At 38.5% G+C, this 22181-nt stretch overlaps 1 protein-coding gene across 1 annotated transcript in view; it reads right to left on the bottom strand.

The window, feature by feature from the left end:
* Antxr2 (ANTXR cell adhesion molecule 2) overlaps positions 1 to 22181 on the bottom strand; it is a 122845-nt gene that overhangs the window by 50120 nt on the left and 50544 nt on the right. The window contains exons 11-16 of the mRNA XM_051198071.1: positions 21576 to 21654; positions 16715 to 16810; positions 6043 to 6084; positions 5322 to 5417; positions 1629 to 1793; positions 1321 to 1401 (exon numbers count right to left, since the gene is read on the bottom strand). Coding sequence (XP_051054028.1) covers positions 1321 to 1401; positions 1629 to 1793; positions 5322 to 5417; positions 6043 to 6084; positions 16715 to 16810; positions 21576 to 21654 — 559 coding nt within the window. The remainder of the gene's footprint in view (positions 1 to 1320; positions 1402 to 1628; positions 1794 to 5321; positions 5418 to 6042; positions 6085 to 16714; positions 16811 to 21575; positions 21655 to 22181) is intronic.

Genomic DNA, 22181 nt, shown 5'->3' with positions numbered 1-22181 from the left:
CCCAACCCTCAATAAGTAAGATGGGAATTATTAAACCTTCAAACCAATATCTAACCTGATAAAGACCACACTGAGATGAGGTGTGAAAATAATTGTAAACAAAATGAAGCGAAAAGACTAGGGAGTCCAAAAGGAAGACGAGTTACGCGGAGATCCAGAAACAGAACTCAAGCCCACATCTGAATTTAAATTGGGAAACTTCTAAAGGAAGTTTCTACGGAGAATCTGCCAAAGACCAGGTAACAGGAAAGTCTGCATCACAGAGCACATAGCTCTTTCTCCCAGTGGAGCTATCACTGGATACTGACATCTTGTTAGGAGGGGCAGCAGTATTTCTCAAGTCGAATACCCTAACTGGCTGAACTCAGATGTTTCTGAAATGATCCTAAGTTGTTAGACATAAAATTTTAAATTCTTTTAAACTCTAACACCAAGCTAAAATCACCTGATACTAAATACATCTTATCTTGGCTTCGAAACATAAATACTAACTTGATTGATTACCTCGTCGTTTTAAAGAGTAGTATGTCAGACCTAAGTGAAGCCCAAGTCCTCTGAAGCAGAAGTACATGATGTTCACTCCTTTGTAGGACAGAAAGGGCTGCACTCACAACATAGAAGCAACCTAGCATCATGAACAGCACCGGGTCTCTCAACCAAACCTGCCACTATTGCATATGAAGAGGCTTTTAACAATTTCTCTAAAATTGCTACAATTGTAAATTATTAAAAAAAAATTAAAAACATAATAATTATAAACATGTTTCCAAAGCAAGAGCTTTAAAACAGACTCCTTAGTGAAGAAAGGCATACATGCCTTACATCTGTAATTATGTGCCTCTAAATACCACTACCATGGACTTCTTTGGTGCTTCAAGCCTTAAGGACACCTTGACATATTTCAGACACTAGATTATGACAACTACTCAAGGCAATTTATACCAAAAGATAGCATCTCTGAGGTGTTTTCCCTAGACCCCATTGCTACTAATGCCAGAGGAAAGACTTCAGATGCTAATTCCCAGTCTGTTTCTTCCAAAAGAAAGTAACTCAGAACTTTTGTCTTCAAAGTCAAATGCTAAAGCAATGGGCATGCTTATGATTTTAATTAATTATCTGGAAAGGCACTGGTATGGAATTGGCTTGAAAACGCATTGTAAAAACAAAATTTACAAGCACCTGTGTAACAAGAACATGAACATGTCAGCATCAATTCCATCCTGCATGCTAACAGGAAGTTTTAAATCATTTTCATTACTATCTCCCTACTTTCATTATACAGCCCCCATCACCTTTCTCAAGAGATCCCCATACACAAACCTCATCTCCTTCCTGGGGTCTCATCAAGGACACTCGGTCATACTGCTTCAAGATCAAGGCCCAGAGTGCATCCAGACGACCCTAAAGAGATATTAGATTTATAAAATTGTGTAGCTTCAGTTCATCAAGTAGTAAGTTAGTAAATACAAACACTTGAAGGTTCTTATGCTAAGAACATAAGCAGTTGCTAGAACATAAAATGAGTATCTGCTATTTGACCTGCTTTCGTCTTCCTCGGGGACAGGAGAGACTATAAAAGTTACATCATGTTAGGTTTAAGCTATATCATGCAAAATGCAGGCAAGTACCTTAATTGGCGTGTACCATTTTGTCTGAGGGGACTGGTGTGTAGGTTTGGGTCGAGGAGGTCTTGGTGGGATGGGTGTCTCTTCTTCGGGGATCATCACCACAGCATTTTTTGCTTTCTCTAGCCTTGCACCTTCCTCAGTAGATCCTTTATCTCCCCAGCGGACCTTTAAAATGAAGGAGACACTGCTTTCAGACAAAACGTTCCAGAGGAGCAAGCTCTTAGGTGGCCCACAGGCCTTTGAGTCACTAGTCCAGCGTAAGACGATGAATTGGTTTATTCACTTCCTGTTCCTTTTCTTCTGCATTTCAGTGGGTTCTTTCCTACTCATTATTATTTGCCTGTGTGTATATGCATGGGCATATATGTGAATGTCCAGGTGTGTTTGAATTCATATGTGTGTGGAGGTCAAAGGTCAATTTCAGATGCCATTCCTCAGGTGCCCTCATCTTGTGTTTTGAGACAAGGTCTCTCACTGGGACCTGGAACTAGACCATTAGAATAGGTTGGTTTGACCCTAGGACAATTCTGGGATCTTCCTGCCTTTGTTTCCTCATCATGACCCAAATGCAAAATGAGTCTTTGTAAAAATATGCCACTCAAATCTAGTGTAATGGTTTCTCCACCATTTCAAATAAGGAGACAATTTGTGTTATACATAGATAATGCAAAAACCAGTTCAAGATATGCTACAATACACCATTAAGTCATTTCAGCTAAGGAAAAACTTTAAAGCCACTGACCTGGATTGTTAAGCAGGAAGATGGATAATTACTTTTCATATAATCATGCAAGCTTTTTGATAAAGCTACTTTGATAGTTCTACACACACACACACACACACACACACACACACACACACACACACACATATTTTTGGTACAATTTTAGAATAGTTTTCAATTAAAAGTGGACCCTACTGAGTCATTGAAGTAGATTTGTATGTGATCAATGGCTAGAGTGTTCTTTGTGAGGCTGTAAATTTTTTGAAACATATTAAACATTTCAAACTAGATAGTTGGGCTAGAAAGAAAGAAAAGAAAGGAAGGACAGAAGGAAGGAAAGAAGAAGGAAGGGAAGAAGGAAAAGGAGAGGAGGGGAGGGGAGGAGGGGAGAGGAGAGGGAGGGGAAGTGAGAGGAGGGAAGAGGAGAGGAGGGGAGGGAGGGAAAGAGATGAGACCATCTTTTTCAGATTACAGTAGTGTTGGCAAAGATAAGCCAAGAATAAAATCTTTAGATATAACTGATTGAACTTAAAACTCTAAGCTGAAACATCTCAATTTTAGGAAACAAACAAAAGAGACAGATGGTTTAGTAAACACATGGATGTTACAACTCAGAGAAATAATCCCAAGTAAAGTATAAAGTAGATACAATTTAGATAGATTCAGAAAGGGCAGATTTGAACACAAATAGCTCTTTAGTCTGTCCTTCACAGTTGAAACCATAGAGTTCATGATAATTAGACAAATATCACTGGAACTATTCTCAGATTTAAAAAAGTGAAAGGTGGTTGAACTGGAATTCTGATCCAAGGCGGCATTCCTAGGCTCCTAATGACTACGGAGTGGCCCTCAGTCATGGAGGCCTAAGGAGTTTAATAAGTTTGCTGCCTTTGTTTCAAGAAAAAGCTTCCTATTTATCATCAATCTTCACCAAACACAAGTCTCACTTAATCTCGAGAGCTAAGACTGGAAAACACCTTGTAGAAGTTTCCTGCAACTCTACCAAGGAATCAAACGTGTGTGTGTGTGTGTGTGTGTGTGTGTGTGTAAATTTTAACAGTTTGGGTTGATCACATTGAGATGCCCTTAAAAAAAAGGAAGGGAGAAGAACAGAAATAGAAGGCTAAAGAAAATCTTAGTGGAGTTTGTCCCTAGCTTTATTTTATTATGGGGAAATAATGGGTAAGAACAAGCTTCAAAGCTGAATTCTTCCAATTCCATGTGGCTTTCATGATCAACAATGAGTTTCATAACTTATAGAACATATTTGGATAACTCACAGTCTATATAATAATGGAGCAATTTTGGAATTTTTAAAAGTCTGTTTCACGAGAAATTGGCAGGAACACCCGTGTGAAGTTATTAGGAGTTGTAGTAGATCTGTTGTGATAACAGCTGTTATTAAAAGCTCTGCTCCTGCTTTCTGCAAACTCCATTAGAGGACAATTTAAAAGAATATTTAAATTAAAAGAGCGAGTGTTGTAAGATCCAGAGATAAGTGTCCATTGTGCTTTAAACTAACCTCAGCTCTGAAGGCTTGTTCTCCAATTCTGTTGACCTCAGAACTTTTATAATTCATTTTCTCTCTGAAGATTTGCACGTTTGAAGAGACATGTTTATAAAAGCATTGTGGATCATTTCCATCCCTCCAGTTCTAAAGTCACAGTAGTGGAATTTTAATGACACCTAATTCCCATCTCAGTTTTATTGTGTATCTTTCTATACTGAATTTCTTCTTTGTAAATATCTGTGCTTTCTTTGTGATTTTAAGATTCATTATCATCCCATTGACCATCACATCAACAGAATGTTCCAGTAATGTGTCCAAAACTTTTCAAGGTTAATGGACATAGACTCAATGGAGATTGAATCATCCTTTTTTCAAAATTTTTCCTTAGTTAAAAATGATGGGCAGGTGTTGCAAGTTCACATGCTGGAATCCCCGGACTCTTGAAGTTTGAATTACAGGCTCCTGGGAATGTGCATGTGCTTTCTTAAGCATAGAGAGACTGATGCAGTTTGGATATGGAATGCCCTCTAAGGGTCCACGTACTAAAGTCTCGGTCATGGGTGTGCTCTTTTGGAAGGTACGAGCACCTGTAAGAGGTGGGACACAGGGAGAGGTCTAAGAGTTAGACCTTTGCAGGTTGTACTTCTAGGTGGTGATAGCAAAATGTTCTTTCTCCTGATTTGCTCACACCTGCCCATGGTAAGGAGTGTGCTCTCCCAAATGCTCCCTGGAACGATGTTCTGCCTGCACACAGACCCTAAACCAAGAAAGCTTACAAACTATAGGTTAACACTCCAAGCCAAAATAAATTTCTCTTTTATAAGTTGGTTTACTTAGAGTATTTGTAACAAAAACCTGACTGACACATAAACTCATATTCCTTTTTACCCAGGATCCATTCATAGGTTCATGTTGCTGCTTTCTTTAGAAAGAAATCTTAATCTTTGGACTACTAGACTAACAGAAAATGAGTTCAACATAGTAAAGATATGAAGTATTAATAAGGATAGTTGCTAAGTGGTAAGTAAAAGCTATTGATAGTTTTAAATATGCCTCTTCTATATTTTTTATAAAGTCCTATTCATGCTGTTCGATATTTTATGTTTGTCCATCAAATAGTAACTAACTGTTGGGCCTTTTCAAAGAACAGCATTGTTGCAACTGTGAGTGACTGGCATTCTTGGAGTTGATGTTATAACTTTTTCCAAGAGTAGGAGACCCACAACTATTTTTATCCTTAGAGCTCAGAAATCTTATCAATGTAGTCCTTTGACTGATGAAGCCTTTGTTCTTCACCAGCTCAGACATGGCTAACATGATTCTACAGAAATGAGCCTCCAGAGAAGACCCCATACTGACCTAAAAGGGATGGAATTAAAGAAAGCACAATGTCTGCGGCTCAATAATCCCACAAATACACATTTTATATTAACATTCTCTATTTCTTTAGGAAACCAACCTCCATTCTTTTAATTCCTCCTACTCCTCGACCACCATAGTAGGACGCATCCACAGTTGGCCATTTCTTGTTGGGCAAAGGCTCTTCTTCCTCCTCCTATAAAGATAGAGTTTTTAAAAGTAGATTTAATGAGTTTCTTAAAATGTTGTTTGGTCAGAGCTGCATCACACTGAGACTTTTTAAATAATTCTATTTTTAGGAGAAAATGTAAACATTATCCATGGAATATATGGGTGCATTTATAATCACATACATCAATTTCAAGTGTAGTTCTACAAGGGGTAAAATACCTTCCGTTTAGCAAATTCTCCCTATATCAGTCCTAAGTTAACAGAAGTTGCTTATTTTAACTGTGAGTGTTGTGCCTTTAAACCAAGTATATTCATCAATTCAAACTTGAAAAGATTATTCAACTTAGGGCAACACTTCAAAAACTATTTCACGTGTCAATCAATATATATGTAACTTTGAAGTGTGAAATTCATACAAAAGAAGCTCTGACAATGCACAATACCAGTACATTCCTTACTTCATGTTACTAGTATGATGTTAGCTAACAGAGTAATATAATAGCAAATTAGCACTTTGAAGAAAGTAATGGCATCTTTGAACTGACAGCTTGGATATTTTAACAATTTTAGGTGAGTGTCATTGGGACTATTAATATATTATTATAAAATATATTAAATCTCTATGTACTTTCGATTGGACATTCACTTACCTCCTTTGGTGCAGGAGGTGGTGGGGGAGGATCCTTGATAACCTGTCCCAAAATAAAACACAATAAAATGAACAAGTTCCATAGCATAAGAAAAGTAAGAATGTATAAAAAACAGTGGCTACTGTGGCAACTCCAGAGATAAAAGATTAATATTTAAAACAAAACTGTACTCAAATGAGGCTGATTTAAGGTTGTGAACTATATATCCCCTTAATTTAGAAGGGAATACTTTGTATCTTTAGTAACCTACATATCCAATGAAAACATTACTATCAGAATTTCACTCTGTAAGATCAAAGCCAACCCCACCTTTCTTCCCAATGTTCGATTCTAGCAGTTCACTCTTTCCAGACGCAGATTACAAATGCTGGTATAATACATAATGTCTCTTTTTTTTTCTAAATATTCCCTCCAAATCCTTTCCAAGACCAACAGATTCTTTGACATTTTTCTCTGACCTCTCTCCCTCCCCTGACATGAATTTTTGTCTTCCAAAAGCAGATTATAATCTGTGTGATATCTACAGATGCCTCCCTCTTCTTCCCCAACATTGATAGAGTTCTTTATTATTGTTGTATCTAGCTTTTAAAATAAATCCCCTGGCAAGTGTCAATATCCATTTCACATGTGCATTGCCTTCGCTCTGTGTTCCACTTTTTAGCAAAGTGGGAGTGCTACAAAATATGCTTTCAGTGACGTAAGGCAGGAGGGAAACGGGGAAGTTGGGAAGAGAAAAAGTGAAGTGGGTGGGCAGAGGAAAGAAAACAAGGAGGAAAGGGGAAAGGAAGAAGGAAAACGGGAGGGAGAGAGGGAAGAAGGGAGGAACTACAGAAAAAGGAAAGATAAAGAAACAAGAAAGAATTATTTTTTTATTCTGTTCCCATTATCACAACCCAAAGTCAAGGACTTGTGGGTTCTAGTCCTTTAAAGATGTCAAATCTCCCCACCAAGTAGTAGTGGCTCCACTTATGTCTGAACTACTACAATAGAGAAATTCACCATTTCATAGAGCATCATTTGACTGGCAAGGACCTCATCATTTAAAAGTTTTTTTCCCCAAAATGAAGCCAAAACTGCTCTCTCTAATACTTTCCACTCTCCAGCCTTGATCCTGGAATCTGGAAAATGTGAGTGTGTACACACACACACACACACACACACACACACACACACACACACACAAACATACACATTTTTTTCTTCCTGGGTTTGGGGGTTGCAATAAATAGTACATTTCTATTGAGGTTATATTTGAGAGCTAAAGATAGTTTAATAAAATGGCTGAGAGTAACCTGTTTTTTTTTTCTTTAATATATATTCATTAGTCAGTATCCTAACTATAGTTTCCTTAACCCAAAATAACATTTTTAAATATGGTTCAGCAATTAAACTCAACGCCTCCTCTCAGCATTTTAATTGATGGGTTTCAAAAAAAGAGCAAAGGAGGTCAGTAGGGGAAAGTGGTGAGAGTGATAGAGGAGAAATTTGAGGGGAGGGATCAGGAGTGGTAGATTCGATCAGAACATATTATACACATGCATGAAATGCTCAATCAATAAAAAGCCATATACAGAAAGTATCAGTACTAGTTTCCATGCAATTGGTAGTCTAGCACTTCATTTTTCACAAATTTTTACAATTTTTACAAATCCTGCTTGTACAAAAAAAGCTTGTCTAAAGATCAGAGGATGGAGCTTGCCACTAGCCAACCATAGAGGTCGGGAGGTCTGTACAGACAGACAGGAAGTGAGATGGCTGAGCAGAGAGAGGATATAAGCAGGAAGAAACAGGAACTCGCTCTCTTTTCCACTGGGAAGCTAATGCAGTAAAGGTGGCTTTGGCTTGTTCCTTCTCTCTGATCTCAGCGGTTTCCTCTATATCTGACTCCATTTTTTTTTTTTTTTTTTTTTTGTTTGTTTTGTTTTTGTTTTTGTTTTTTGTTTTTTTTTTGTCTTTTTTTTTCTTTTGATTTAGACCAATTAAAAACTCCATTTACAGTTACATGCAATCCTTGTGATAAAAATTAAATAATTAGGTTTTTTCAGTGTTTTTAGCAAGTCTTTATTTTTTTTGAGGGGGGTTGAGGTTCAAGACAGGGTTTCTCTGCATAGCTTTGGAGCCTGTCCTGGAACTCACTTTTTGGACCAGGCTGGCCTCAAACTCACAGAGATCCGGCCACCTCTCCCTCCCCAGCGTTGTGATTAAAGGCATGTGCTACCACCACCTGACCTCCAGTATTTATTTTAACTTGTGTAATTGTGTCAGTATTCTAATATCAGCTTAACCAACCATTTCCCCAGTCAAAATGGACTCAAAGTTCCAATTCTCACAGTCCAAATCAAGAACTCATTGAATTTTATTTTAAGGACTTTGGAATTTACATCTCTCTTATATCTTACATGTGTTCTCTGGAATTCTCTCACTAGAGAAATATAAAAATACATTCTTCTATCATATCAGAGGTCACTTTCATTTCATAGCAAAGATTTCAAATTTACTCTTATAACATGTACATCTTGCACAGATAAATAAAAAATAATATAAACAGAATCACTAGCATTCTCCTTTGTCATACCATCCTGGGTATTACTGCACACTCCTTCCAATAATTCTTCCCTTTTATTTCACATGGACTATCTCTATCAGTACAAATACAGGAAAATTAGGTTTCAGTCTGAGATCCTCTGTAAAGCAGCAGAAATTGGCTCAGTAGTTGAGAGCAATTACTGCTCTTGCAGAAACCCTAGCCTCATTTGCCAGAACTCACCTGGTATCTCACAACCATCCATAACTCTGGTTCCAAAGGAGCCAATTCCCTCTTTTGACTTCTGTGAACTCCTGTATGCATGTGGCATACAAACTTACACTCAGGCATACATACACACACACATACACACACACACACACACACACACACACACACACACACACACACAGGTACGTGTGTGTGTCCACAAATAAAATCAATAAATATATATTTAAAATGTTTATGTAGTCACTTCTGTCAGACTCACACAGGACAAGGAGTACCTTTGTGTGTTTTCATTTTCCTAGAAAGCATATTCTTAGCATGATCTGTAATGTGGAGATATCAAGTCTCTTTGGGGGTACCTCTACACGACCCAGCTGCTCTGTTGTCACTGTCTGATGTCTCAGTGTGGTAAAGCATCCTTTTCTATACAACTCTCCTCCAACATTCTCTCTACCTATATCTAACTCCAATAAGATGGATAATCCTCCTACTTCCTTCAAGTATATGGACCATTAGTATTTTAGATCATGATCAAACTCCAAGCTAGTAAGTAAAATATTGATAAAAATGTGAAAATGGTACAGTAAGAGTTCCATTTTGTAAAATATTGCTAATTTCAATGAAAATGGCCATCAGCTTTCTCTGCCAACCAGTGAATTTAGAAAACTGGTAAATTTAACAGCAACCGGAAAGACATAAGATCATCCCAATTTTCTACATCTATGAAATAAATTGGATTAGTTTTCATTCCTCCACAGCATGAAAAGCCTAATAAGATAATGAAATACATATATCACAATATTTCTGATAGGTCTCTTGTTTCTATGACTTTCCACAATTACATATGGACATGTGTGTGCCTAAGCCCTGTATTCATATCATTCCAGAAAATACTCTTTCAGAGGTTTTTTTTTTAAATAATATGAAATTAACTATGTTCACTTCCTTTTATAAGTTTAAAGAGATTTTGAAGTCTAGAGGTACACGTGGTTAACAATGAAAATAAAGCCTTATCTGCCTCTATCAAATGCTAGTCTACTGAGTTAAGAGACACACTCTCCATCACTACAAACGGTAGGAATCCCTAGGACAGGACCCAGACTTGAGGGTGGGCTGGGTTCTGCTTACTGACAGTAGCTTTCTGTCACTTGTGTTACCGTATGCTGCCCTCTTTTATTTTCATAACCCCATAAGATTACTATGCTGATGTCCATTTTAAGCACAGTAAAAAAAAAAAAAATCCCAACAACCTCTAATTACAACACCTCTCCAAGTACATGCAAAGAGAAAACACAGGATTAAAATCAAATCCATCATTTAGAAGAGTCTACTTCCAAACTCTGAGTTTAATGCCATCACATGAGATAGGTTGAACTGCCAAGGAAAAGTCTTTGGAAGATCATTTGGTTGCCAAGTAATTGTTATTGAGATGGGTGAATGAATGGAATCATAGATAATAGAAAAGTAGAGTTACAGAAAATGTGTGTTTGACAGGGGCTTTATACCATTTCAGAGAAGCAGTGTACATCTGCTGTTATGCCCAACATCACTTACTTAGAAATTTCCTTCTTACATTTAAAAGTATTCCTATACATATTACCATGTGGCCTCATAAGTAACAAAATGGAAAGAAAATAATTTGATACTACTTGTTCCTAAAGCCAATAAATGTGGTGGGGGAGGTCTGTGTGGAAGCATGCCTGCATAGCCAGTAAAATTAGTCTGGGGGGAGAAGGGAATTTAGTGTTGTCAAATGCATTAAAAATAACAGTCATGAGAATCTTGTTCTTATATTAAATAGTGCAAGAGCACATTCACTCCAGAGAAGGCTGCATTCGTGTGCACCATATTTCATGAGAATTTACAGCTTTTAAAAGGCATAATATTGCCTAGTTGCCAGGATTTTTTCCCCACTTAGCATCCTTCAGCTCTGTATTGAAAATTCTGGAAAACACTTTCACCACTTTATGAACCATATGGAGAGTTTGAGTCTTCTCCAATTTTTTTTTTTTTTTTCCGTTTGTTATTATCATCATCGGGGTGGGTGGAGGAATTACATCTCATCAACTTAGCTGCTAGAATGAAGATTTCAGTTTGGAGGAGAGCCGATTTCTTAAAAAAAAATTTGAAAAGAAAGAAAAAAAGAAAGAAAGTTAGCTGCTTCAGGCAACAGTCCTTTTGATCTGCTCATTAACACTTTTCAAATGTTCGAGTGATGTGGGCATTCTTTGCGACAGAAAATGCCAGCACTGAAGCCTGCAGCCAGCTTGATGCAATCATATGTTCTGATATTCAGAAAAAAAAAAAAGGGGGGGGGGGGGAAGAACTGTCAACATTAAACTGCTTTAGATTAAAAAAAAGATACAGTATACAGTATAATGACTGTAGATAAGTAATATTTCAGAAGTAATTTTTGCCAGTAACTAAAGGGACACTGTCTAAGGGATACAAGAAGCCCACAGACAATGGGGAAACACTGTTTAGGGGAATTTTTAAAAATACATGTGGGTCAACCTTCCATTTTCTCTTTTCTCCTTGACAAAACCACAGATCAAAGATGGTGCCTCTCTTCTGGAGTGCATGAACCCTAAGTTCCTTTAGATTTAGACTTGGAAAGTCCTGTTCTGAATCATACAGTTGGACTCAGAAAATACAGTTCAGTTATCTTGTCCTTTTTTTTTTTTTTTTTTTTTTTTTTTTTCTCCCTCCTTTGGAAGTTCACCAGGGTTCTGAGAATCTTATCTTGAACAAACAAACAAGAAGCCAGAAATCTACACAATAAATACAAAGTCAATGGGATGTGGGAAGCACAATGTGAAGGCAAATCCAGACAGGAGTAAATGGTGCTGCTGTCATAGGCCACAAAGAATCTGTTACCCTGTGTCCTAAATGATGTTGTTGGAAATTATCGCCATGGAAGCAATACATCCAAACATCTATCACACTATATTTCAACAAGGCAACCAAACATAAATCATTTTAATTAATGGTGCAAGGAAGGCATATTAAAATTTAAATTACTTCTGTTTTATTGTGCACCCCCCCAAAAAATGGGGCCTCTCTGAAAGTAATTCAATAAAGGTACCAGGAGCCCTCCTCAACAATAAAAATCAAGTGCAATATAGAAGCATTATTACTATGTAAAAGAAACAGCACAGCTGTTGCTGGCAAAGAAAATTATTCTATAGAGCTCTGGTTGGAAGCATCCCCCTCAAAGCTTGCCTTAGAAGCAAACTGGGTTTTTAAAAAAGCAACATTTAAGTTGCTTTCTAATTTAAGATTCACAACATCTTTCTGTATCATACTGAATACACTAAAGACACAATGAACTTCACTGTGCTTCCTTGAGAATGGAGAACTTTGGCTAAGGACACTAGAGTAACATGCAGATTCGTCTTTCCCTATGTCGTCAAGGAAGCTTTGTACCACTCTCCTTGACAGCCAACCAGAAAGCTTATGTTGACCACCTCATGAGCCTTACATCTGTAATTGTGTGGAGTGTCTACCTATCCCAAACAATTTGACTATGTGGCTGTCATTTCTGCTGTCCCATTTAGACAAACAAAACTACCATGAATACCAAAAATACCAAAAATAGCCTCTAAGGTAAACAGTAATGAAAATTATATTTTCTGATAGCTTATTCATAACTCAGTACATAGGGAGCTTTGCTTTAATCCCTTCTGTCTTCCTTCTTTTAGTCAAAGGCAAAAGGGAAGGAGATGTCTATGTCCTTGTTAAAGAAAAACAGTTGTACCTGGAGTTGGTGGCACACGCCTTTAATCCCAGCACTCAGGAGGCAGAGGCAGACAGATCTCTGTGAGTTCCAGGCCAGCCAGGTCTATAGAGCTAGTTCCAGGACAGGTTCCAAAACAATACAGAGAAACCCTGTCTCAAAAGCTCATAAAGGAAAACAATTGCTGTGAGGATGCTCAATGGGCAGCATCAGCCTCAAACAGGAGGCAGGTGATGACTTCCCCTCAGAAGAAATTGCCCTTGGTAGAGCAGTTCACAAACACCACACAACCTACAGCTGACCAATGGTAGGGCCTTCCACTCATCTTGTAAGAGCTCTCTTTTTAGAGTTATTGCTATATAAAGCCCTCCAGGTCACCATTGCTCCTGTTTCTGACTCTGTGTGAAAGTTGGGCACATGGAGGCATCTTGTAATGGCATCTTGCCTTGCCAGGGAACTTGTAGTGCTGGCCATACCCTGTGGGCCAAACCCTGTGGTTTCAGGTGCAAATGTGACCCATTATAAGGTAGAGGAGAGGCTGGTTCATGCTCTTAGGTTACAGAGAGCATGGGAAGGACAGATACCTCATCTTCAGGAGCAGAAAGAGCCACGGTGGTTATTTACTCTTATCTGTGTAAGTTGTTCCCTAATAAATGCCTATTTATCTTCTATCTTGGGTCTGGTGGACTCCTTTAAACCCCGCCTTCAGAATATGCTGTATTTTCAGTCACAGTCACTCTCTCTAAAATTCCTGAAAAGAGTTCCTTACAATGAATGGCAAGAAAGAAAATTATAAATAGCCACAATAAAAGTGTCTCAAGTGGCCACACAGTCTATGGCAGACAACTTTGACTTGACTTTTGTATCTTATGCCTTACTTCAGCAGCCTGGTGAAGCTATAGAACCTTTCTCGTGTTAACTAAGCAAAATTTGAATACATGGGATTTTGAGTACATGAATAATATTGAAGTTAAATTATAAATATATTACATTTATCAAATCTATTAAAAGTCTGTTACAGGAACCGGCATGAGAGCAAGTAATAGACATGTTACTTATAATGTCTTTGAAGTCATGAGGCATGGAAAATGTGTTTCAAAAATACCTGAACCATAAATATGTTATAGAAACTATGTGTCTTTCCACATGGTGGATTACAGATACTCAACTCAGATCATGAGACTTGGTGGCAAGTGGCTTTTAGCCCTGAGCCATCTCTCCTGCTTCCCAAAAAGCAATGACTCTAACCAGTCATTTGAACTTGGGAATATCAGAATGAGCCTAAAAACATAATTATTTTCATATTTTTACAACAAAATAGTCATCAAAAACCTGTAGCTTAAAACAATAGAAACTTGTTTTCAATCACTTCCAGAAGTCAGGAGTCTGAATTCGGTCTCAGGGAGGTTAAAAGTCCATAGTTAGTTAGCTGCTTCCTTCCTCCGGCTGTGGTGGGAACTGTTTTTGCCTTCCCAGCATCTGCTCACACCAGTATTCCTTGTCTTGAGGTGTGTATCACTCCAGTGTGTCCCTATTGCACTGCCTTCTCCCTTCCTGTGGTTCAGTTTCCCTCATAAGAGGTATGGTTATTTGTAGCTGACATCTAAATTATTCTATATGACCTCCCTATCACAAGAGCCTAAATAATCCGATTTTTAAAGACCCTGGAGTCTCTCCAATTACTTCCCATTCTCAGGTGAATAAAAACTTTCTAGAAGACATAGGAGGGAGATCCTTCTGCATGAGGGTCTTGCCAAAACCCAAACTGCCTTCCACACTAGGGCTCAGCCCACCACAAAACACACACACACAAACACACACACACACAAACACACACAAACACACACACACACACACACACACACACACACACACACACACACACCGAAATGCCCTTCAATAATGGATTAATGGCACATTTTCTTTATTATTGAAAACATGTTTGAGATCATAGACTCAGTCAGATTCCCCTGGAAAATGTTCTTCCTATATTGCTATTAGGTACTTAGGGACCTTCATTTACACCTCTAACCCATATTTCTTATTGTAGGAATGTATAATTCCCCACTTCAGAGTACAGTAGCTGCTGCCTTCTACAAGGTTAACACATATCTGCCAAGGGTGAATGAAGAATTTTGCCTGTGCCTTACCCGGGTTTCTCAACCTCCTTTAGAACACATTTGCTACAGTTTACCTAGATGTGACTTCAAGTTCACCTTCAGGACTTGCTGTTTCTCATTGTATGCCTCTAACTATAAAAAGAAAGTGGCTGCCTCTGCTAAACAAGCTTCTGAACTAATGAGAAATCACGCTATTTTTGAAGCTAGGGACTCTTTCTGAAATCCCATAATAACTTGGTGGACTTCTCAATGCCTTGCATAAATAATTCCATGATTTATTATCTCCAAAGCCTCAGGTTAGAATGCAACTGCTCTCACCAGCAGATAGTAGGACCTCCTCTATAATATCCAAGATTATATTCTAAGCCAAATTTCACAATATATAGCAATTACTAAAAACGGTCCATTTCTGTTGTGGTTTTTTTTTTTTTTTATGTATCTTTAAGGGAACAAGCACACACTTTGACACGTATGCACACTGTGACCAATAGTAAATGAAATTATAAACTAATGAAGGGAGGAAACTCGCCACTGTAAAATTTAAATTAAAAATGCAAGGAGCACAAATCACATTAGGGCACCTTTTTGCTTTTTAATTTGAGACTCAAGAATGCCATCCACCCCCAAAATAGCCATATCTAAGATAATCAAGATTCTACCAGGAAACTATTTGAGCATAAACTGCTGTGGCAGGAACTTGATGAGCTCAGCAAAGAGACAGGAAGAGTTTCATCTTTCCTGTTGTCAGAGTTAATGCTGTGCTTTCTCTGTGGGCCAACTACCCTGAGATGAAGGACTGGAAGGCTCTTTCATGACAGCAGGCTGTGGTACAGATAATAAGAAATGTAGATAGAACACAAAGCATGGCCTGACATCTTGAGAAGCTGAAATCAGGTAACAAAGGTGAAGAGGACAGGGCGGGGCAAAGCAGGGTGGGGAGGCAGTCTACTACTATGTCATAACACTCCCATCAGATGGAGAAAGTGTGCTTACATGAGTAACACTCTCACAAGTGATAGGAACACATTGAAAGATTTTTCCAGGATAATCTTTCCTATACACTCCAGATAAAAGGGGATTAAGTAAAATATGCTAATGTATATAAGTTATGCACTATCTCGTAGGAGGCTGAATAATACCTCTATAAGGATGCCTGGGACTTAATTCTCTGGTACTGTGAATAAAATACTTTACATGGTAAAGGGATTATAGAGATGTGATGATTAACAACCCTGAGATGGAAGATGACCCTGTAGTATCCAAATGAGTCCAACTGGGATATATAGGTCTATAACACCGGGCAGCCTTCTCCACCTGGATTTGGTCAAATGATCATGGAAATAAACGACAGAGTGGCACTGGCTCTGAGGATGGATAAAAGAGGTCACACGGCAAGAAATGAGGGTGTCTTCTTTACACTGAAAGTGATGGACTCTGGTCCTGAATTTCAAAAAGGCAGGCATACCCCTCCCCAGGGTGAACCCAGTGAAACCCGCAAAAGCTGTAGTGAAATGACTGTTAGGTAAAATGTGTGGTGCTTTTACAAGTCAAGCAGGTGGTGACTTGTTAGCCCAGCAGCAGGGATCCCCACACCACCAAAGTCTTCCACAGGCTTCCTGCAAACGTGAAAATGGCATGAATGGAGCCTGCTCACCTGTCTCTGTCTCTGAAGGCGTTTAACCGACAGCCTAACTTCTGCATTGGACTCACCTCTAAAATACGTTACAGCTGGAAGATAAAAGAACACAGCTGCCAGACCCATGGTGCTCATGAGGTCAGTAGAAAACAGCACCCTTTATCCAAACTTGAACTTGAGTGGAAATAACAGTCGTCCCAACTGTCTCCAACCTTTCAACATGTTCTTCCCACTCACCTGAGTCCTGAAGTACCTCTGAGGTGAGTTTTACACTAGATAGTGGCATACGTGTAAAATAATTGAAATTCAAGTTGCTAACTAAAGCTATGCTTCTATGGACCACGCAGCATCCATCCACACGCCAGGCCTTACTTTGTAACTCGATGCTTTGAAAACACACGAAGAGCAGAGTTGGAAGTTCTCCTTACCACTTTACAGCAAAGGGGCCAAAACCACCACATCAAAGCGATGCCCAAGAGCAGCAACAACACCAAAATAGCTATGATGGCCGCGATCCCATTAGACTGCAGAGGGAAAAGTAAACAGACAAAGAATAAAGTTTAAGGTCAAATCCCACATGTTATTTATTCTTTTAAGGAAGCAGGGGTGGGGTGGGGGGAAATGAGCACAAAAGGCAAAACCGTGTCAGAAATTATGTTACATTCTTTTAAATTTTATTCATCCCTTTTGATTTCATTTAATGTGCATCAGGTTATGTTAATAAGATGGTCAATACTGCAGCATCTTCCAGCATTCTACAGACTGATTTAAACATGTCTAAAAAGACTGTGAGAAAGAACCACAACTTTTGAGGATTAAACAGAGAATCCCTTAGGGACTTATGTGCTTAAGTGATGAAAATTATGTTGGTTTAAGCTCGATGTCTTCCAGGCAGAATTTCCCCAGGTTTTATGATGTTGCAATTACTTTACATACTCGGGGGGTGGAAAAGATACAAGCCACAGGTGGATAAGCAAACACAACAGCCATTTCTCTGTATGCCTCAATGGAAATGCGGCCTAATGAGTCCTTACTTCTGGTGACTTCTGGTCATGGTTCACTCGTGACCCTGGCAAGACCTTCACTGTAATTGGCAGGCTCTTACACCTTTAGGCACCTGCTCTGGGCTCCCTATAATCCTCACTGCAGAAACCACTGATTCATCCTTTAGGTTCTCATATAATCTAAGGCTAAGTTCTTCCAGCTAGGATTCCATAGCTGCAAAATGGATTAGACAGCAAATTTAGACAGAATTTTGCTACAGTTTAGCTATAGCATTTTTACAGTGGAATTAATTATGAGCTTTGGATAATTTAATTTCATTTTTCTGTCATGAATGTATGTCTCCCAGGAACCCAAAGGCCACTTCCAATCAGTTTACTACTTGTTGTTACTCTTTGCTTAATGTTTACAAACTGTGTACCAAGAAAATGAACTACAAAGCAATTAAGACTCCACATGACACAGATGTCCAAAAGAACATAGACACTTTCACTTTTTCAAAGAGTTTAGAGGAAACTTATGTCTCTGCCAAATCCCAACTTCTCTGGTATCCCCAGGGAAACTTTCAGTTGGTTGTCTTTTGCAGGTTTTGTTTGTTTTAAAAGAGAAAGAACTCAGAAAAGAAAAACAAAGAGAAAGAAATATTCTCTAGAGAATTTTAGACAAACATGTAAGTATTGTCTTCTTCAAGCTAACAGAAGACAATCAGAGTTTGGATCAGGAAACCACAGGAAGTCCATGATCCTTCCTCATAAGTCACACACACAAAAAGGAATCATGCTCACCCACACAGGCACAGTTATAATAAGTACAAAAGCAGACGAAAGGAAACATATAGGGAAAGCATGTTCTAGAAGGACATGGGAAGCTATAGAATACACCAAGAGAATCACATGCATTCTTGTCCTCACCTTAGCTGCAGGGTCTCATGGGGACAATTCCCTCCCCAACTTAGGCCCAGAAACTCACAAAAATACTGTGGGATTGTGCTATACAACTTCAAAAAGAGGTCTACAAACATATGATTCACTCTTTTCTTAGCATTTACACACTGTTTTCACAAAAGACAAAATGCAACTAGAGGCCATGGATCTGCTAAAACTGAGTGGCCAGTTTGTTCTTTCTATGCATGTACAATGAACAAGAAACTCACAAACCTGAGCTGACTATTGGAATTTTTTCCCTCAAAATTAATTGCCTCTATTAGTAAGGCTGACCAAAAAAAAAAGCTGCCCCGCAATGGAAATTCAGTGTGACGACTGACTCCAAAGACTGTCTCCAGAACTTAACACTAGAATACATGGGTTCTGGAGAATTCCCAGTCTCACTTTGCTTTGTCTCAACCAGGCATAATGGAAATAGTATCTGGGGAAGCAATGACTTAAGGCTACCCAACCTTGCTTTGTATGTCTGTCTACAAGAATCCCAGCTTTCCAACTCCCTTTGTTTTTGTTGTCAGAGCTATCACCAGAGCATAGAACAGTCAGTGAGGAAAGGGAAATAATTTCATTGTTCACTGATTTCATAAACAGACTAAGGAGAAGCTACACATGGAAACAGAGACCTAAGAATGGATAGGATAGCGTAGACCTAGAAACCAGAGGAGGAGGAGAATGATACCAGGTCTAATTAATCCTAGTCAAGATCACAAACCAAAAGTTTCTCACTGTTACTCAGAAACATTCTCTTTAAACAGACATCCGGGTAAAAAAAATCCTCATAAATATTCAACACATAAATGCCATTTCTTTCTTGAACTAAATGAATTCATTATATGTGACATAAATCAAAATGTATTTTTCCATCCATATAAACCATACTTGATAAGCCACTTCTATATACTGGACTGTTAAATGGATGCCAGGGCCACATATCAGACACATCCCCTCATAGCCCATGGGTAACACAGATGGAGCCTGAACAAATAATGGCAAATGTGGGGAATGGGGACGAAAACTCAACAGAAGCTTGGGAAACCTGGCAGGTAATCCTTGAGGAAAGGTAAAGGGCGGGGACAGTGTGTAGGCATAACGAAAGTCCTTTCAGAAGCGAGAAGCCACTGTGCTGGAGCATAAAGTCAAAGAGAATGGGTAACACCCAAAGAGACCCAAGAAGCCAAAGGCAAACTCTGAAAAGCTGAGTTCGGGTTCTCTGGCAAAGCTTATGTGGGATTTGCTTTGCTGGAGACTCCTAAAATCCAGGGGTTTCCATAACGCTGACACTGAGGGACCTTTGCCACTCATACACACCTGTCGCTCAATGAGGAACTCCTCATACTTCACCTGAAAACTAGTCATTCTTCTGGCTCCTCAAGGATAAAAGGGGAAAGTATTCTAAATATTTCTAGATATCTTTTAGTCTCACAAATTACAATTAAGCTATTTGACAAAGGGCTGAAACTCTAAAATATACTGAAATTTAACCTCTTCTTAACCACCTCCACCGTCACCCCAAGGGACTGCTTCCTTTCCGTGCTTCTTAGATTATAGACATGCAAACAGAATCGGTGTTGATATTTTAATTTTGTCCATTTGCACACAGTGGCCAGGGAGAGCCTGTTAAGCATTAAGTGTGCAGCACTGTTCAAACTTCTTCCTTTAAGTGGGAAAAAACTCAAGTCTTCACAGAAGCTCACACTACTGGTATCAATGTCCTGCACCCCGTCTACCACTGTTTCTTCTGTGCCAAAATCCCAGTTTTCCCAGCATGTTCCTCTTTGGCATGGTCCACTGACTCTTCTTTAGGGACTGTCCACACTGTCTGGCCCATCTGCACAGGACCTTTTTATAACACGTGGTCTTGAGGACTCATCTTCCACACTTTGGCTCACATGTCACCTTCTCAATGAGAGTCAGGGACCCCTATTTAAGGGTTAGTAGTTCCATCTCCAACTGTTCCCCACATCTGACACACCCAATGCTCTTTTTAAACATTTCATTCTCCAACAACCTCCAGTAACATAACTCTCCTGAGAACTCACCAGGCTCAGATAACATGGCCTTATATATTTAATATCTGTAAGCACCAAGTGAATCGTTCTACCTTAGTGTCTCTGCACATGGCGCTAGTTCCTGGCTATACAGCAGAAATGAAGACCCATTTCCCTGCCTGCAAGGAAGAAAGATTATCTGGTGGGAGGGGGAGGTGAGGAAGGGGAAGAAAGGTACAGGAAGTGTCTTTTCAGTGTACCAAGTAGTGCTAAGCAACTCACTACACAGCACAAATATGTGTAACCTCAATCAACCACATCCTGAGAGACCAGAAAACCAAATATTACAACATCCATGAAGCCTATCAGCTGTGAAAAAAAAAATGCTACCTACAGAACAGAAAGAAATGAAAATTAAAGTTATCCAGACAGTTCAAATGGCTCAAAAGCCCACATGGCTGTTTCCTTTTTCCGACAACATTGTCTTACAATGAGAACCAGATATTTCTGCAGAGACAACATCTTATGTCTCCTGGATTAACAGATAAAAATACATTTAAAACCATGATATAAAGAAATATTAAGCTTGCTATTTTGGTATTTTAGAGGAAAAGAGGATTTTTTTTGTTTTCCCTTTATTTGCTTATACGTGTATATGTGTGTGTGTGCCCATGCACATGCGTGCATGCACACTCATGTGTGTACACATAAAATAATAGCCAAGTACAAAATCTAATTTAGAGCATCCTATTTTCATGTTCAACAATCTAACATCAAAACTTTCTATCGATATGCAAATTAACTACAGTGAAAAAGAAACAGTCTCTATGGAGTTTATGTTTTAAAGCACTGTATTTTAGATGATGCAAATAAATAACTCATTGGAAATATAGTTTCAAACTTAGCTATTACCACGTTCTCAGGATGAGATTTCTTACTTACATTAGAAAGCACAGGCAGCATCTATGTGGATAAAGTGCACCTTTTAAAGTGCACTAATAATTTTAAAATCTGATCAACATCTTAGATATTAAATTCTAACCTTCATAATAAAAAACATTTCCATATTTAATCTCCTAAAAAGAATGCTTTGTTTCTATTCACTTACTTTATGTTGATCTAAAATCTGACTTTGTGGGATTTTATAACTATTAAAATCTAATGTACAGTACTTAGAAATCCTTTAAAAGAGACCAAAGCAGAGATAAAATAAAATAAAATCTCTCTATACAAATGTTTCCTAGCCATATTGTTGCACTTGGTCTGTGGCTTCCTTGTTGTAATAAACAGTATAGAGATTCCCTAGATTATTATCTCATGATATCACTCTTTCTAAAGATAATTAGCTTTCTACTCACACATTCTGTAGCTGTGACAGTTAAAGATCTTGAGACAGCAGACTTCCCATCATTGAAACTGATTGAAACTTCAATAGTTCTACAAAAAGAATGAAGTAGCAATTAAAAGTCAACTAGGAGATGTTAACGACTTAATCTTTACCACAGCTTTTTAAAGCAATCCACACTTTCACAGTTTTACTGCTGAGGTCCAGGAAACTAAATGCTAATTAATTGCTTTGGCAGAAGTATTGAACCTAGGCTTCTACCTGATTTCTAACCCTTTCCATCATACCACTGAGGCAAGAAGAAAGGATGCCATCAAAGTGTTCATGGTGCACCTTCCCTCAACATGATAACTTAACTCCTATCCACACAGAGATAGAGCCTGAGAGAAAGCAAATGGTGCTGAAGTCAAGATCTTATTCATAACTCATATACACTCCTCTTAGCGTATTCTAACATGCCCACTTCAAACAGTTCTTCCTTAAGAAGAAAACAGTTTAGTTAAAACCAGAGAAGAAGGACACTTTTGAATTTAGTTACATTTTGCACTATTTTAAAAGAGAATGCCAAGTGGTCTATTTTTTTAAAGTCAGACCAAATTCCTTATTCTGCAGAACTTGG

Source organism: Phodopus roborovskii, unplaced genomic scaffold (assembly GCF_943737965.1).
Source record: "Phodopus roborovskii unplaced genomic scaffold, PHOROB, whole genome shotgun sequence".
NCBI lineage: Eukaryota > Metazoa > Chordata > Mammalia > Rodentia > Cricetidae > Phodopus > Phodopus roborovskii.
This window is presented reverse-complemented; position numbering and strand designations above follow the sequence as displayed.